We start from the raw sequence: 19,876 nt of genomic DNA, 5'->3' as shown, positions 1-19,876 counted from the left end.
CTGAAATTTCATCACTTCTTCCACATTATTATGTATGCAGTGGTGACTCCTTTCTTACTGTTTTATTCCACTGTCCATGATAGGCTTCGATTCCCTCTTGCTCTGAAGTAATAACAACCAGTGCCTTGTAATATCAAAATGATGGCTCTCCCCATTACTATGGGTGATCAAAAGTAGACCACAGCTTTTTGCTGGGATTTCTCACATTACACTATTTTGATTAGCTAAATTTCCCAGGGTTTTTCCCTGTTCTTGCTTACTTTAAAAATAGACTTCTAAGTATTAGGTGATACAGACTGCTAATAAGATAATTGATCCCTATCAAAAACAAATATTTTACAAACATTGAAAAGCAGTCTCTTTAGTAGTTCTAAAGTAGTTAATTTTAGAAAGGTATTCAAGCCTCAAATTGTCTTAGAACAGGAAAAGTCAGAACTTGCTCACAGCTTCTTATAAGAGGCTTTTGTTGTAATCAGAAATTTATAGATAAATTAACTGATTAAGGTTGTAAGTAACATAATTATGGCAGTGGAGAACAAATCCATAAATAGCAGATGACTATTACAAACTGCATTTAAAGCTTCCAAATATCAAAAATATTGATACTCACATTTATTGAATTTTAATTCAAAATTAGCCTTTAGGAAAGTCTTCAGATTTTAAGAATTTATTCTGAGATAAGGTGATGTAATAGGATTTTGACCAATTAGATAAGCTAGCAAGAGTTTTAAGTGATCTAGAAGTCATTGGATGAATGCTAAACCTAATGAACCACTTCTATGGAAGATGTCTCTTTAACCAGACAGAAGGTTAAACAAAAGAGAAAATCAGCATTTGAATAACTCATAAATATTCTATATTAAAACAGGCATTCCTTATAAAAGATACCAAAGAAAATGTGATAAATAAAAACTTAAAAAATTAAAAATCATTACACAAATATAAAACCATGATTACCAACAACATGAAATTATGATAAATTTTAAACAGTGTAGCTATTTAAAATTTTGGTGAAAAACTTATAAGGAAAGAAAATGATAAAAATACAATGAGGAGATAGTCATTTTTAAACAAGAAAAGACAAACTAGAAAAATTTCAAATTCAGATAGATTTTTGAAACTTTTTATTTATATTTTGGTCTTATAAATGATCCTTTTTAAATTCCTTTTTCTGCTAGAATGTAAAACACAAAAATTTGCCAAATATCAGATCCACACAAATCCTTAGAAAGGTTTTCTGTGTAGTCTTCATTAGTGCCAATCTTTGTGAATGCTTCACTCTTCACTGTAGATCCTGTTTTGCGATAATGAAACTACAGTTTTTATGCACTATATTCATTATAAACTATAAATAACATTTCTATTAAAAAGAAAGCTGGGTAATACAAAAATGTTAAAGACCAAGGAGCAACCTGTTGAGACTCAGTATGTCTTACTTGCTTTGTAGTTTTGTCATTACTTTCAAAGAGCATACAGCATATGATGCAGAGTAATCATCTCCCTTATTAATCTAATTTACAAATCCATTGTTTGTAAAACAGGACAAATTATCACAAACTATCATTTGCATAATTAACCACAAGTCTGTTACAAAGCATTTTGTTAGTGGTATCAACAAATGAAGGAGGATGGATTTATAAAAAAATGGGATTTGTTAAGCTTGCCAACTCATTAGATATGGGCTGTACTGCCATTTCAACTTCTAATCAGATGTTCAATGCCTTACAGTAAAAGACTGATCAATGGAAGAAAGCAAAAACTAAATCATCTTCTAGATGCTGCAATATTTCATTTGATAAGATAGAAAAAGGATAGGAGAAAATTTAAGCAAGATTTATAAGCGTTCCAACTTTTCACTCAGGAATTCTTCTACACTGTCTGTGTTCCATTTGAGGATGCTCAGTTCTTCAGCAATGTTCCCACTGTCGTCCAAAAGCTTTAGTACAGGGTCTGAACCGCGAACATACTACAAAAAAGAGGGAAATCTTCTTTATTTCCTGTTTATAAAAGAAACTTCTCAGCCTCAACCAAGATCCCAGACAATTCAACCTGCTTAATTAAATTCAATAGTAATTTTAAAAAGCTTTCAGACAACATCAGAATTAACATGTATTAAAGGAAGTTTTGAAAAAATATTTAATGAGGTTTCTTCAAATATGAGAATTAAAATAATTACATTTGGGATTAAAGCTTATAATGGAATTCAACAAATAATTATGACACAAACTTTCAAATGAGCTTAAAATCTCATGCAATCAATTGTGATTGTTTTGTAAGCCCACAACTTCTCTAATAAAAGAAAAAAACATCTAATGGAGGAGACAGACAAGTTCAAAATAATATGAGAGACAATGATAGTGTTAGAGCAATACTGAAATGGGCTATGCACTCAGACCCAGAATTCCACAATGGCATTTAATCAGTCTAGAATTGGGCTGGATTCAGTACTACCAGTTGGGTCTAGTATCTCTAGATAGCTCTGAGAAATTCTAACTCTGGGTAAATATGACAAACATGATACAATTCATACCTTCCATTTTAAATTAGGCAGAACTAAATGTAGCAGTGATAATGAAGGGAACTCTTAGAACTCAGCAATTATACTATAGTTTTTCTAGGTCTTCTGGGGTCGAAAACTCTTGAGGTGGAGGCAAACCCTGACATAATTACTAGTATTTGGTATACTCCCAATCCATTTGTGGATTTTAGATATGTAAGCTGAGGGCTGTGCATGTCTGACCTCAGAGACATATATACTATCACTGGCACTGGGATTTAGGGGACCAGGAAGGGTAATTATTAGTTTTAGCCATGAAGCAAATGCTGTGAAATCTTTTAACCCTGAGACCAAAATCAAAAAGTCAATGCATCATTTTTTGCTACTCATGCTAGATATACATACTTGATTAGTAACATTAGAATATGGGTTTCAGAGTTGTTGATTTTTTTTTGGTCACTTTGATCAATTACAAGTTCTGTAATTTGAAAACAACTAAAATGCACAATATTATTCTCGGTGAGCATAAAAATTACCCAAGTTTTAGGAAAAGCTGCCTCCTAAATTATAGGCCTTGAGCTAATGAATCAATAATAACATTAATACTTAAACACTATCTATATAAAGTGATCTACATATACTGTTTTTAAAAATTTACCTATTTATTAAAAAATTCACTTAACTTTAATCCAAAAAAAAGCAATGAGAAACTAACACTGGGGAAAAAAAAAAAAAGAGATTCCATTAAAATCATCCTTACCTTGATTTGTAGTCCTCTGAATAGTTTTGGTTTATCACTCCTGACAAAAGCTTAAGAGAAAAGAAAAAAAATAAGATTGAAAATGTTCCTGTTCAGGCCCAAGCTAGCTATAAAAAGGAGAAATAGACTTGAGAAATGAAATAGTTAGGCCTTATATAGAATAATCAGGAAATTTAAACAGACATGAATAGACAGAGAAAAATAAACATGTTTTTGGATAGGAAGGCTAAATAAAGCTTATCTTTAACAGTACATGTGTGAGAATAGTTGGAGCAGTTAAAAAGAGGTAAAATATGGAAGTAGAATTAGTTTCATTGATAATTAATATATCAAATCTCACAGAAAGCAAGAATGCAAAACACCATATAACACATAGTAACTCTATCTACTTTCCTTACTACATAAGAAAGCTCTCTGAGAAAAGGATTATTCTCTTATACTTCTTTGTATCCGTAACAGAGCTTAGAACATTTAATAATTTTCATTCTCAACACATTTTTAACAGACTGGAATGAGTGAACAAATTTAAAGAGAATAGGCAGATGAGTCACTAATGACTATTTTCATCAGTTCTTTCCTCTTCTCTCTGCTAAAGATAAATCCATAAGCTTCCTAACTTTGAATGAGGGGAGTATCTTTAAATACCTTGTAGTAGCAAGTCATATTTTACATATAGAAATGAATCTTAAATATTTGAGTAGTTGTATGTACATGGCACCAGGATAGGCTATATGAGAAGATAAGGAAATTAAGTCCTTTAACTTCAAGAAGCCCACAATCTGTTTAAACAGGTCTGCAACAAATAAAAGCATAAAAGGAAGGCATAAAAAAAATGCCATCAATTTAACAATAGACAATAAGTACTCTGAGTTCAAGAAAGGATATTCCATGTTGTAGCATTTGACAAAGAACTGAGTATATATATACACTTGAACATAAAATGATGTCCCTCCTTAAACATAATTTTAAAAGATTCAAAAGAATTTTTTTACTACTTCAATTTATTCCTAAAATTTGACTTATAATAGTTTTGGTAATGGATGGTGGTGAAGACAGTACAATATTGTGAATGTAATTAACAGCACTGAATCATATTATGTGAATGTGGTTAAAAGGGGAAATTTTAGGTTGTATGTGTTACTAAAATAAAAATTAAAAAAAAAAAAAAAGGGATTCTAAGAAAGGCAACAATCTTCAGCCAGCCAGGAAAAAAATTATAGTTCCTTAAGTCCAATTCTTTTGTCCCACTTTTACCAATGAATTTGCATTGTATTTAAATTCTCAATGTAAAAATATAGTTGGCTCACTTATGACTGGGGAAAAATTCTGTTTCACAAATTATAAATAAAATCATAGGAGTGAATTTAAAAAAAAATTTGTAAAAAGATTGGTATTTCAAAATGTAGTATTGTCACTTGTAGCATTCCTGGTTTAATGATTACACATTATAATCAAATTTCATGTACTTTACAGCTGCATGACTTGCCAAATATGAAATATGGAAACAGCAAATGATGAAATTTATAGTACCCTTTTAACAGGCATTTCTTTTTTTCCATTAAAAGAACCTGGAAGAAGAGAGTTGGAACATTTAATTCTCGGTACAAAAGGAAAAACAGTGAACACCATTTACCATCTGGTTCTAGTGTAGCCTTTTCATCTTATTTTCTATATTTTTAAATGATTTTATGAATAATTTTACAAAAGAATAAAGGAGAAGTTAAAAAACAAGTTTATTAGAAGTTTCAATAAAAATTTAAACATAGTAAATTCAAATATTGATTCCATATTTTCCTGGTTTTGAAGGTAAATGCAACCAAAATGGGCCCGTACTTTGAATGCAACTAACTGCTCATCAACTCTTATGTATAAACCTGGAATATAGTCATTTTGTAAACAATGATTTCAGATCTCAAATACATCTCTATTATGTTATCATTTCTTTGGTTGTTTTTCCTGCACTTACATTGCCAAAGTACAATACTTTTGGAAACACTGATGGCTTCTTTCAGCATTTGTTTACTTATGAACTGTGTCAAATAAATTTTAGTGTACGAACATCAAATAAGTTGAAAAAATGTCACTTTTTTTTTTAAAGCAAAATACAATGATCCAGATTCTTGTTGCAAAATATCTTGTGATAATGTCCTTCCTAAATGAAAATACTATATTTCTTTTCTGTCCTTGGAAATATATTATTCACTGATTGAGAAAACGCACCCAGGATATCATCAAATGAGGTTTCACAGTTAGATTTTGCTTTTATGATTGATTTCACCATTATTAGAGATAAAGAGCAGCACTGTTCAATAGTATTTTCTGCAATAATGTAATTATTCTATATCTGCTGTGTTCCATATGGTGGCTATTAAGCATGTGAAATGTGGTTAAGCGACTAAGGAACTGAATTTTTAATTTTATTTAATTTTAATTAAACAGCCACGTGTGGCTAATGGTGACCTAACTGGATAATGTAGGCTTAAAGTGCTATTGTTTGTCTCTTTGCACTCATCTTCTGATCCATTTAATCATTATGAAACATTTTTGTCAATTTTCTTCTCTGTCATTATTAACAGAAAGTGAAACATTTTAAATTCTCAAATGTGTTCAATGAAAGTTAAAAAAAAAAAAAAAGACTACAAATTATACACTCTAGTGTATTTAGTTCTCTAAAGGTGTTTTGGGGAAGAGATGCGAACCTACAAAAGAGAATCCATATTGTACTGGGTCCTATATGTGATACTATTGAGTTTGATATCTATTCTATGTGATGGGGAACTATAAAGGATTTTAAGAAAAAGAGCCACATAATCAGATTTGCATTCTAGAAAATGTCTTTTTGTAGTTGCATGGAAGAGGCAATAGAAGCCAAGAGAAGGAAACAGAAACAGGTAGACCAAATAGCAGGTAACTGAATCCTCTGGATGAGCTATGGGCTTGAATCAAAAGCAAAAGGGAAGGAGAAGGGACTAACATTTCAAAGTTATCAAGAAGGGAGAGGAGACACAACTTGGTTACTAACTGGGTATAAAGTATATAAAAAAAGATTAATCATGACTCGGGTTTATGCTTATGTTTTCGCCTGACAGATACTGCCATTTGTGGAAATGGGGAGGAAGATAGTATAATTTTATGAGAGAAGAGGATTAACTTAATTTTTGGAAATGCTGGGTTTAAGGCCTTTCTACTAAAAGTGTAGGCCACAGTCTGCAGGACTATTAGAAAGCTAGTTGGTACAATCTAAGTTTGTACTTACATTTATAGAGACACTATGATTACATGGACCTGGAGGTTTGATAATTAACTATAAATAAGAAGTACATATAATTAAGTCCTACTACAGTAGTGATAATTAACACTTAAGCTTTTAAAGACTGACCACACTATCAACTGTAGAAACCATTACTGTAGATGCAATAAAATCTGATATGAGTAACAGGAGGGCTAATTGCTACATCAAAGCTACTCTTGATCCTCATGAAAATATAATTAAGACACAAAAATAAATATAAAACAAGTTAGTAAATATGAACAATCAATACAATTAAAAATCAAATGCCAAAACTTTCTAATAAGAATTTGCTTTGAGTTTAAATGTATGATGCAAAAATCTGTCACACAGAAAAAGGAATTTTTTCCCCAAGCAGTAGAAACTACATTCTTTGCTACATCAGAATACATGCTTACTCTAACAAAGAATGTATTTAATTAGATATGCATCTTCTTTGGGGCTCATATAAAATGTTTTTAATTCAAAAGACTTTACTATATTTCTGTGCCACAATGAGCAACATTTTATTATAAACTATTCTAGGTCAGCAATAAAAGGCATGTGCTAATAAAGGCAATTTTATAAAATACTAAATCCAAAAAATTATCTTGCTGTTAGGTAAACAAGGAAATAAATTTTGGGAAAGTCAGCAGAAATCAAAACAGACTTGAAGGCCTATGAAGCACTTGCATATTTTGGTTAAAAAAAAAAAGAGCTTCATTACCTTCAGATAAGTTCAGTTTCACAGAACTGATTTTTTAAGTGACATGCAAGGACACAATAGAAAAGCCTTAGTCCAAGCATTTTTGGTGACACAAAGCTCAATTATTGTTTGATATCAAGTAAAAAAAAAAACTTTCGCAATTATCCTTTCAAATGTTTATCCTTAAAAACTCCTGTGAAGATACACATGTATGGTTTTCTCTTTAATTCTTCTGTACTCTGAATCCTGTGGTAGTTATTTCTCTTCTTGATGATTTGTCATTTTGTGCAGGTCTATTTTCCTTTAAAACTGTTTCTTAGGAGTTTCATATAAATCAATTCACATTTAAGTATAGAAGAATGATATGCTATTTAAATGAATAACATTTCAACTGGTATAGGAAAGTCTCTCCTTGTATGAAAATAACTACCTCATATTTTAAATCTGAATTTCATATATTGGTTTTGCCTAAACTAATCGTATACACCGATTACTGTAACACTTTACCATCACACAAATGTAAAAAAAAAAATCATATACTACTAAGAAACTAATTCTAAAAATACTTATCCTAGAAATAGTTAATGAGACTATTCTTATGAAATGTTGATTTTAAATCATTGAACTAAGAGTTTAACTATATTAAATTTACATACCTTGGACTTGAGGGAACCTCCCCAATTTTCATCCACAGACTTCAAGAATAGCTCCTGCATACAGCTACAAAAGGAAAAACAGTAATTAAAAAAATGGATATAAACTTAAAAATGTATTTATAAAATAAACAGCATAAACATTACAGGTTAAACAGATGCACAGATCAAAGAAATGTCAGAATGGACAGGACCATCTAGTTTCAGTCCAACAGAAAAGGAAACAGAGGCTAAAGGATACTAAGTGGTTTATCTATGTAGAGGTGCTTAAGCCCTAGCTGGAGCATTCCTGTCTAGGCAAAAAGACAGAAGGAACTTGTACAGGTAAGATCCTCCAGGAAAGTCTATAAACTTTTAAAGATGTCCTACAGTTGTTTTTTTTTTTTTTAGGGTGGTAAATTGAATACAGATAAGGATCTGTCTGTCTAAAATAGACACACCTAATATAAACTCCTTCTGGTTGCTTTTATTATAAGTGATCAATGTTTTAAAATTAAAATAAAAACCCAATTCTTTTAAAAAGTAATTACTATAAGTACTATGTAAAGACATAGGAAAACCAGTAAAATCTCATTAAAAGAAACTCAAATGCAAATATTTACCTTTAATGAAATTCAGGTGAAAAGGATTCAGTGGTAAATACTGCCTTTCTAGCTACAGAGTCTGCACATTCTCTTTCAAGTAAAAGCTCATTATAAAAAACCCAAATGCAAATATTTTATTGCAGTGAGTTCTGCTGAAATGGATTCAGTGGTAAACATTACTTTTTTTTGTAGCTGTAGAGCCTGCCTATTCTTTTTTTTTATATATGTATATATATATTTTATTGAGATTGTTCACATACCATACAGCTATCCAAAGATCGAAAGTGTACAATCAGTTGCCCATGATATCATCATACAGCTGTGCAACCATCACAATTAAATTTTTTTTCAATTTTTAGAACATTTTCATTACTCCAGAAAAGAAATAAAGACAAAAAAAGGAAATTTAAATCCTCCCATACCCCTAGCCATCCCCCCCTCCATTAATGATTCATAGTTTTGGTATAGTACATTTGTTACTGTTGATGAAAGAATGTTAAAATACTACTAACTGTAGTATATAGTTTGCAATAGGTATATATTTTTTTCCTATATGCCTCTCTAGTATTAACTCCTAGTTATAATGTCATACATTTGTTCTAGTTCATGAGAGAGATTTCTAATATTGTATAATCACGGACACTGTCCACCACAAAATTCACTGTTTTATACATTCCCATCTTTTTTTTTTTTAATTCAGTTTTATTGAGATATATTCATATACCATACAATCATCCATGGTGTACAATCAACTGTTCACAGCACCATCATACAGCTGTGCATTTGATGAATGCTTTTTTTTTAAATCTTCATTATATTGAGATATACTCACATACCAGTCATACAAAACAAATCGTACATTCAATTCTTCACAGTACTATTACATAGTTGTACATTCATCACCTACATCAATCCCTGACACCTTCATTAGCACACACACAAAAATAACAAGAATAATAATTAAAGTGAAAAAGAGCAATTAAAGTAAAAAAGAACACTGGGTACCTTTGTCTGTTTGTTTCCTTCCCCTATTTTTCTACTCATCCATCCATAAACTAGACAAAGTGGAGTGTGGTCCTTACGGCTTTCCCAATCCCACTGTCACCCCTCATAAGCTACATTTTTATACAATTGTCTTCAAGATTCATGGGTTCTGGGTTGTAGTTTGAGAGTTTCAGGTATCCACCACCAGCTACCCCAATTCTTTAGAACCTAAAAAGGATTGTCTAAATTGTGCGTAAGAGTGCCCACCAGAGTGACCTCTCGGCTCTTTTGGAATCTCTCTGCCACTAAAGCTTATTTCATTTCCTTTCACATCCCCCTTTTGGTCAAGATGTTCTCCGTCCCACGATGCCAGGTCTACATTCCTCCCTGGGAGTCATATTCCACGTTGCCAGGGAGATTCACTCCCCTGGTGTCTGATCCGACGTAGGGGGGAGGGCAGTGATTTCACCTTTCAAGTTGGCTTAGCTAGAGAGAGAGGGCCACATCTGAGCAACAAAGAGGCATTCGGGAGGAGGCTCTTAAGCACAAATATAGTGAGGCCTAGCCTCTCCTTTACAGCAACCATCTTCACAAGAGTAAAACCTATGGTAGAGGGCTCAACCTATCAAACCACCAGTCCCCTATGTCTGTGGTCATGTTAGCAACCATGGAGGTGGGGTAGGCCAATACCCCTGCATTCTCCACAGGCTCCTCAAGGGGGCACTACATATTCCCCCCCCCCCCTTTTTTTTTTAACTCTTTTCTTTTTTAAATCAACTGTATGAAAGAAAAAAAAAATACAATAAAAGAACATTTCAGAGAGACCATAACAAGGGAGTAAGAAAAAGACAACTAACCTAAGATAACTGCTTTACTTCCAAACTGTTCCTACTTTACCCCAAGAAAGTTACCTAATATAACAACATTTCTGTGAACTTGTTCCTACTATATCCATCAGAAATTAACAGACCATAGTCATTCCTGGGAATCCCCAGAACGTTAAATAGCTTATCTGTTCTTCTTGGATTATTGTTCCCCCTTCCTTAATTGCTCTGTATTGTTAGTTCCCCTACATTCTACATTATAAACTATTTGATTTACATTTTTCAAAGTTCACATTAGTGGTAGCATATAATATTTCTCTTTTAGTGCCTGGCTTGTTTCGCTCAACATTATGTCTTCAAGGTTCATCCACGTTGTCATATGTTTCATGACATCGTTCCTTCTTACTGCTGCATAGTATTCCATTGTGTGTATATACCACATTTTATTTATCCACTCATCTGTCGAAGGACATTTGGGTTGTTTCCATCTCTTGGCAATTGTGAATAATGCTGCTATGAACATTGGCGTGCAGATATCTGTTCGTGTCACTGCTTTCCGATCTTCCGGGTATATACCGAGAAGTGCAATCGCTGGATCGAATGGTAGCTCTATATCTAGTTTTCTAAGGAACTGCCAGACTGACTTCCAGAGTGGCTGAACCATTATACAGTCCCACCAACAATGAATAAGAGTTCCAATTTCTCCACATCCTCTCCAGCATTTGTAGTTTCCTGTTTGTTTAATGGCAGCCACTCTAATTGGTGTTAGATGGTATCTCATTGTGGTCTTAATTTGCATCTCTCTAATAGCTAGTGAAGCTGAACATTTTTTCATGTGTTTCTTGGCCATTTGCATTTCCTCTTCAGAGAACTGTCTTTTCATATCTTTTGCCCATTTTATAATTGGGCTGTCTGTACTACTGTCACTGAGTTGTAGGATTTCTTTATATATGCAAGATATCAGTCTTTTTTGTCAGATACATGGTTTCCAAAAATTTTTTCCCATTGAGTTGGCTGCCTCTTTACCTTTTTGAGAAATTCCTTTGAGGTGCAGAAACTTCTAAGCTTGAGGAGTACCCATTTATCTATTTTTTCTTTTGTTGCTTGTGCTTTGGGTGTAAAGTCTAGGAAGTGGCCGCCTAATACAAGGTCTTGAAGATGTTTTCCTACATTATCTTCTAGGAGTTTTATGGTACTTTCTTTTATATTGAGATCTTTCATCCATTTTGAGTTAATTTTTGTGTAGGGTGTGAGGTAGGGGTCCTCTTTCATTCTTTAGGGTATGGATATCCAACTCTCCCAGCCTCATTTGTTGAAAAGACCATCATGACTCAATTCAGTGACTTTGGGGGCCTTATCAAAGATCAGTCGGCCATAGATCTGAGTGTCTATCTCTGAATTCTCAATTCGATTCTGTTGATCTATATGTCTATCTTTGTGCTAGTACCATGCTGTTTTGACAACTGTGGGTTTATAATAAGCTTCAAAGTCAGGGAGTGTAAGTCTTCCCACTTTGTTTTTCCTTTTTAGAGTGTCTTTAGCAATTCGAGGCATCTTCCCTTTCCAAATAAATTTGATAACTAGCTTTTCCAAGTCTGCAAAGTAGGTTGTTGGAATTTTGATTGGGATTGCATTGAATCTGTAGATGAGTTTGGGTAGAATTGACATCTTAATGACATTTAGCCTTCCTATCCATGAACATGAAATATTTTTCCATCTTTTAAGGTCCCCTTCTATTTCTTTTAGTAGAGTTACGTAGTTTTCTTTGTATAGGTCTTTTACATCTTTGGTTAAGTTTATTCCTAGGTACTTGAATTTTTTAGTTGCTATTGAAAATGGTATCTTTTTCTTGAGTGTCTCTTCAGTTCATTCATTTCTAGCATATAGAAACATTACTGACTTATGTGCATTAATCTTGTATCCCGCTACTTTGCTAAATGTTTATTAGCTCTAGTAGCTGTACCATCGATTTCTCAGGGTTTTCCAGATATAAGATCATATCATCTGCAAACAATGACAGTTTTACTTCTTCTTTTACAATTTGGATGCCTTTTATTTCTTTGTCTTGCCGGATTGCCCTGGCTAGCACTTCCAGCACAATGTTGAATAACAGTGGTGACAGCGGGCATCCTTGTCTTTTTCCTGATCTTAGAGGGAAGGCTTTCAGTCTCTCACCATTGAGTGCTATGCTGGCTGTGGGTTTTTCATATATGCTCTTTATCATATTGAGGAAGTTTCCTTCAATTCCTACCTTTTGATGTATTTTTATCAAAAACGGATGTTGGATTTTGTCAAATGCTTTTTCAGCATCTATTGAGGTGATCATTTTATTTTTCCCTTTCGAATTTTTAATGTGTTGTAATACATTGATTGATTTTCTGATGTTGAACCATCCTTGCATGCCTGGAATGAACCCCACTTGGTCATGGTGTATGATTTTTTTAATGTGTCTTTGGATTCGATTTGCAAGTATTTTGTTGAGGATTTTTGCATCTATATTCATTAGGGAGATTGGCCGGTAGTTTTCCTTTTTTGTAGCATCTTTGCCTGGTTTTGGTATTAGATTGATGTTAGCTTCATAAAATGAGTTAGGTAGTGTTCCATTTTCTTCAATGTTTTGAAAGAGTTTGAGTAAGACTGGTGTCAGTTCTTTCTGGAAAGTTTGGTAGAATTCCCCTGTGAAGCCATCTGTCCCTGGGCATTTGTTTGTGGGAAGATTTTTGATGACTGATTGGATCTCTTTGCTTGTGATGGGTTGGTTGAGGTCTTCTATTTCTTCTCTGGTCAAGTCTAGGTTGTTCATATGTTTCCAGGAAATTGTCCATATCCTCTACATTATCCAGTTTGTTGCCATACAGTTGTTCATAGTATCCTCTTATAATTTTTTTAATTTCTTCAGGATCTGCAGTTATGTCACCTTTTTCATTCATTATTTTGTTTATATGGTCTTCTCTCTTTTTGATTTTGTCAGTCTAGGCTAGGGGCTTGTCAATCTTGTTGAACTTCTCAAGGAACCAACTTTTGGTGATATTTATCCTCTCTATTGTTTTTTTGTTCTCTATGTCATTTATTTCTGCTTTAATCCTTGTTATTTCTTTTCTTCTACTTGGTTTAGGATCGGTTTGCTGTTCATTTTCTAGCTTCTTCAGTTGATCCATTAGTTCTTTGATTTTGGCTCTTTCTTCCTTTTCAATATATGCGTTTAGTGCTATGAATTTCCCCCTCAGCAGTGCTTTTGCTGCATCCCATAGGTTTTGGTATGTTGTGTTCTCATTTTCATTCGTCTCTATATATTTAGCAATTTCTCTTGCTATTTCTTCTTTAACCCACTGATTGTTTAGGAGCGTGTTGTTTAACCTCCAGGTATTTGTGAATTTTCTAAGTCTCTGATGGTTATTGACTTCTAATTGTATTCCATTGTGGTCAGAGAATGTGCTTTGAATAATTTCAATCTTTTTAAATTTATTGAGCCTTGTTTTATGTCCCAGCATATGATCTATTCTGGAGAAAGTTCCATGAGCACTAGAAAAGTATGTGTATCCTGGTGATTTGGGATGTAATGTTCTGTATATGTCTGTTAAATCTAATTCATTTATCAGATTGTTTAGGTTTTCAATTTCCTTACTGGTCTTCTGTCTGGCTGATCTATCTATAGGAGAGAGTGATGTGTTGAAGTCTCCCACAATTATTGTGGAAACATCAATTGCTTCTTTAGTTTTGCCAGTGTTTTGCTCATGTATTTTGTGGCACCTTGATTGGGTGCATAGACATTTACGATTGTTATTTCTTCTTGCTGAATTGCCCCTTTTATTAGTACGTAGTGGCCTTCTTTGTCTCTCAAAACATCCCTGCGTTTAAAGTCTATTTTATCTGAGATTAATATTGCTACACCTGCTTTCTTTTGGCTGTAGCTTGCATGAAATATTTTTTTCCATCCTTTCACTTTCAATTTCTTTGTGTCCCTGTGTCTAAGATGAGTCTCTTGTATGCAACAGATTGATGGTTCATTTTTTTTGAGCCATTCTGCGAATCTATATCTTTTAATTGGGGAGTTTAATCCATTTACATTCAACGTTATAACCGTGAAGGCATTTCTTGAATCAGCCATCTTATCCTTTGGTTTATGTTTGTCATATATATTTTTCCCCTCTCTCTATTAATATCCTTTATTGTACCCATACTGAATCTCTTTAGTACTGAACCTTTCTCCAAGTCTCTCTGTCCTTTCTTTGTGTGTCTGTCTGTAGGGCTCCCTTTAGTATCTGAAGTAGGGCAGGTCTCTTGTTAGTAAATTCTTTCAGCATTTGTTTGTCTGTGAAAAATTTAAGCTCTCCCTCAAATCTGAAGGAGAGCTTTGCTGGATAAAGTATTCTTGGTTGGAAATTTTTCTCTGTCAGAATTTTAAATATATCATGCCACTGCCTTCTCACCTCCATGGTGGCTGCTGAGTAGTCACTACTTAGTCTTATGCTGTTTCCTTTGTATGTGGTGAATTGCTTTTCTCTTGCTGTTTTCAGAACTTGCTCCTTCTCTTCCGTGTTTGACAGTGGGATCAGAATATGTCTAGGGGTGGGTTTATCTGGATTTATTCTATTTGGAGTTCGCTGAGCATTTATGATTTGTGTATTTATGTTGTTTAGAAGATTTGGGAAGTTTTCCCCAACAATTTCTTTGAATACTCTTCCTAGACCTTTACCCTTTTCTTCCCCTTCTGGAACACCAATGAGTCTTATATTCGGACATTTTATATTATCTATCATGTCCCTGAGGTCCGTTTTGATTTTTTCAATTTTTTTCCCCATTCTTTCTTTTATGCTTTCATTTTCCATTGTGTCATCTTCCAGGTCACTGATTCGTTGTTCAACTTCCTCTAGTCTTGTACTATGAGTGTCCAGAATCTTTTTAATTTGGTCAACGTTTCTTTAATTTCCATAAGATCATCCATTTTTTTAATTTAGTCTTGCAATGTCTTCTTTATGCTCTTCTAGGGTCTTCTTGATATCCTTTGTATCCCGTACTATGGTCTCATTGTTCATCTTTAGTTCTTTGAGTAGCTGCTCTAGGTGCTGTGTCTCTTCTGATCTTTTGATTTCGGTGCTTGGGCTTGGGTTATCCATATCGTTTGGTTTTTTCATATGCTTTATAATTTTCTGTTGTTTTTCGCCTCCTGGCATTTGCTGAACTTGATAGGGTTCTTTTAGGATTTGCAGACCAATTGAAGTCCTTATCTCTAATTTATCAGATCTACAGCTTCGTGGAGTACACTTTCTCTAACCAGCAGGTGGCGTCCACGAGCCACCTGTTCTCCACAAGCCAGTTCTCCCCTGCTTTGCCTTTGTGGTGAGTGGGGGAGTGAGTCTTGTGGGGTCCAATTGGTGTACCAAGCTTGCGTGTGTAGTTGGTGTTGCCCACCCTGTATATGGGGCGTGTTTCTGGGCAGTCAGGGAGGGGGGTGTCTCTAACAATCAAATCTCCCCGGTGATACTGGAGTTTTAAAGCTGCTGCAATAGTCTAATCCTTCAGTTCAGTCTTGCCACAGTTTGTCTCTGCCACTGACCCACAAGTCCTTGGTATTGGCGTATGGCTCCTGAGACTTGCAAGTGGGTCCCTCTTCCAGGCCGTGCACCCCATGGTCCTCTGTTGAGGGATGACTGTGCTATGTCACAGGTGAGTGCAGTTCTAGGCTGCTGGGCTGTGTAGGGAGGCTCCCAGTCAGCTGAAATGATGGCTGAATGGGGCTTCGTTAATTCACACTGCTCCACCTTCCCAACTCTGGGACAATCAGCTGAGGTTGCAGGGAAGGCTAATGTCCACGCCCAGTTTTGTGGTGTGTGCCTGTTATTTGAAGCACTTCCATCACACTGGGTTGTCTGGGGCAGCTCTGGGCTATGGGGCTGGCGATGGGCAGCAGTGTTTCCTGTCCACCAGGATGATGGCTGTGAGCGGACACCCCCCTTTTCTTGGGAAGTTGTGGTGTTTAGTGAATTTTCTCAGCCACTGGATTACTGCCTTTTGTCTCAGAGCTCTCTTAGTTCTGCTCTTGTCTTGACCTGCCCAAACTAAAAGTCTTTGAAGCTTTCTGTATTGGGCTTTTTAGAGTAATTGTTTTAGAAAAAGAAAAAAGGATTAAAAAAAAAAAGGGCCCTCCTCACAGATCTAATGGGTTATTGAAATGCTAACAGACAAAGCAATTAGGGCCATTAAGGGAAGGTCCACAGGGCAGAGAGATCAGCTTTTCTTCGCGATTTGCATATGAGCCTCAGGGCCCTTCCCCTTTCCATGTTCACCAGAACTCCAAAAATCCTCGGTTTTTATTTTGGAGTTTTTCGTGCTGTTTTTTTCTATGCCTGTCTCCTCTCTGCTGGGCTGGCTGCTCTCAGATTCTCTGGTGTCTGGTCTCAGTCTATCTATGGTTGGAGTTTGGATCAGCAGAATGAGTTTCTGATAAGAGCTGCCACTGCACTTCTCCCTTCTCCTTCCCGGAGCTGACAGCCCCTCCTCCCACGGGACTGAGCCTGGCAGGGAGGGGTGCGGGTCCCCTGGCCACAAAAACTTACAGATTTCGCTGATCTCAGCAGTTCCACATTTTCATGAGTGTTGTATGAAGTATGCCCAAAGTCAGATTGCTCTGTGGGGTCCAGTCCATGCAGTTCCTGGCTTTCTACCTACTTTCCTGGAGGAGAAACTCTGCCTATTCTTTTTATAATGACTTGGGATTGCTTTGAGCCCAAGAGAAGGCAGGATCTAATTAGAACATATGCATTCCATTTTTTCTTAACTTTTAGATTACTCTTGCATGGTATGTCTAAGAGCTAAATATGGACTTTACTTTTTAACTTCTAAAATACCATTTATTTAATTTTAAAAATGTGCCATGCCTGTTTATTTTAGATACTTTGGAAAATACAGAAAAGTACAAAGTAGAAATTAAAAAATCCTGTAATTCTATCTACTCAAAAGATTTAACTTTTCACATTTAACATTTTTTTTGATTCAATAGTTAAGTTTTTGAGGGTCACAGATCCTTTTGAAAATCTAATGGAATTTTGTTTTAATTCAAGCTATTCTTGGACTCTCTAAAACCAATGACATATTTTAGATTAAGAACTTGAATGATCTTTCTAAAGTCTTTCCAGCAATAAAAATTTAAGATTTGGTTAATCTACTGTTATACAGTAAAGTGCTTTTGAGTAAGATCTGGCTCATCTTAGTTTAATACACTACTCCCAGGAAAAATACTTAAAAATTTGGTTATTAGATTTATCATTTATTTACAAGTTTGTGATCCCTTGGAAACTGCTGGTGGTGATTCCATTACTTTATATAACGGCATTTCTTTATACCACATTTTCCAAATTATTCTTCATATCATGCATGACACATGTGGAAAATGGTAATAATTGTATGGTGCACTGGAGTAAGAGGAGGATGTTTGGAGCCGAAAATGACTAACTAGCCTGGAGGACCTGCTCACTCCAGGCCCTACCTGGCTGTTCCAAGGGCTGAAGGACTCAGATCCTACCACACTTGCAACCCATGCATAGAAAGCACTTCTCTGTACCACAAAACACCAACTTAATAATTCAAAATACTAGAAATATATTCTTTAAAGAACAGGTAGCTCAGATGTGACCTTCTCCAGGAAACCTTTTGTTGATCTTCTAGTATCAGAGATTTTCCTAGTGAACTTCCACAGAACTCTGCTCTCTAACTTGATTGTGGGCAGGAAATATCTTAATTTATCTTAATTTCCCCCAGAAGCAGACACAAAGCTGCTCAATAAATGTGTGCCAAAAATAAAGAATTATTCATTTAACAGAACTAAATGCTCATTTTCTCATCACATAACTTTACAAATATTTCAAGTTATTTTGACATACTTTAGAGTGGACTGTGCTTAATTGCAGTCTTGGGTAACCAAAAAAGAAAATATAATCCAAAGCTGCATAACCACCAAATTCTAAAAGCATTAATTTGTGATTCTAGTTGGCATTTTACTTATGAACCTATAATGTTTATAGGAAAGCATCTGTTTTTCATGGCAAATAAACAATTTAACTACAGACTGTGATAATTTTTAAATGCCATATAACGTAACCATAAGCATTTCTGGCATTAGAGATAAAAATTCATACACAATGAAATGTATGCTACTTATAAATAATAAGAATTCATTAGGGCATAAAGTATGAAAGGACTACAAAAGATTAAAACTTGTAATTCCTTGACTTTCACTGAATTTCAACCCTAGCATTGTTACATTTTAAAGTTACACCACTGGCATACAAAAGTGCTGACCCTCAAACATTTAGGGATATATATCAATAGACGTGAAAAATCAAAGCAGTAAGCTATATAATTTTTAATAGCAAGTTGGTAGGCCTCTTTTTCATATGCATCAAAGAAGCTTTGCACAGATAATCTATCTCAGCACTAGCAGTTCATTATTCCATTAGAATTATATTATACTAGCTCAAACAATTTAAACTGAAATACATGGAAACAGAAAAATATGAAAACGATAAACAAAATTGCATTTTCTTTCTTTGGAGTCCTTATCTTTACCATGTTACTTATGATTGCTGGGTTTTCCCAAACTTCTGATAAGGTCATTTGGGTGCTAAGTAGGAAATATCTAACTAAGTCAGTTCTATCACTAATTTACCATATTAGTAACAGGATTTTTGAAGATGCTGGTTTCCTTCTCATTTAAAAATAAATTATCTTCATTCATTCTTAAAATAAATTCTAGCTTTGTGATTAGCTGATTTTCTCTATTTAAATTAACATATTTTAAGTATTACTAAGAATATTATTTGTAGGTAGCTCAACTTTAGATTCTGTAAATTTCATACTATTTCACTAAGTATATTTGGAACAATGTACTGTTTTCCTTGTAGTAAAACGTCCCTGATAACAAATTACTGTTTATGATTTTCCCCTCACATCTACCCAATCAACCTCTTGTTACAAAATTTCCCATCTATTTAGTAAGGGTTTATAGTGAGGTTTCACATACAGAAAAATGCCAACATTTTATTTTATAGCTATAACTTGCTACAAAAAGGTTCATAAGACAAAAGCTGGTTTATGCTGTTTCTTATGATAGCCAGCTCTCAAAATAATTTATAACACTGAACACTATAACATTCATGAGTTATATAAATTTTCTGAATTTAGAAAAAGGTGTTGCATGTGTCAACTTTTGCTGACACCACCATATCATAACAACAAAATCTGTAAAGCTGGTCCAAGTCTTCTGACTTAGTCTGATTCTACTACTCTCCAGCACTAAGTACCTAATATATTTTTGTTGATGACAATCATGGCTCTAAAGAAACACGACAGTAAAAATCTTGAAATAAACCATTTATTTAAGCAGAGTCAAACTATCAAAATTTCAAACTGCATTGTATAGTGAAAGGATTTCAAGTTATGAAGTCAATGTGTATGTGGTCCAATTCTGGCTCTGCTACTTACAACCAGCATGGCCCCTTAGACAAATCAATCTCTTAAAGCCTCAGATTGCTGCTTGAACAAAAGAAACATTACTGACCTTCTAAGGTTACTGTAAGGAATTAAATTAAAAATATACATATT

General features: G+C 34.4%; 1 protein-coding gene across 2 annotated transcripts in view; it reads right to left on the bottom strand.

Moving 5' to 3' along the window:
• Nucleotides 1–1,094: 1,094 nt before the first annotated feature.
• SELENOF (selenoprotein F) overlaps nucleotides 1,095–19,876 on the bottom strand; it is a 40,565-nt gene continuing 21,783 nt past the window's right edge. The window contains exons 3-5 of one of the 2 annotated variants that reach the window (XM_037826727.1): nucleotides 7,888–7,951; nucleotides 3,258–3,307; nucleotides 1,108–1,966 (exon numbers count right to left, since the gene is read on the bottom strand). In XM_037826727.1, the coding sequence (XP_037682655.1) occupies nucleotides 1,835–1,966; nucleotides 3,258–3,307; nucleotides 7,888–7,951 (246 nt within the window). In that variant the 3' untranslated portion in view covers nucleotides 1,108–1,834. Of the gene's footprint in view, nucleotides 1,967–3,257; nucleotides 3,308–7,887; nucleotides 7,952–19,876 lie in introns of both variants that reach the window. The other variant, XM_037826728.1, reaches the window with a different exon arrangement.

This window comes from Choloepus didactylus, chromosome 2, assembly GCF_015220235.1.
Source record: "Choloepus didactylus isolate mChoDid1 chromosome 2, mChoDid1.pri, whole genome shotgun sequence".
NCBI classification, from domain to species: domain Eukaryota; kingdom Metazoa; phylum Chordata; class Mammalia; order Pilosa; family Megalonychidae; genus Choloepus; species Choloepus didactylus.
Note: the sequence above shows the minus strand (reverse complement) of the source record. Positions and strands in the feature narration are given on the sequence as shown.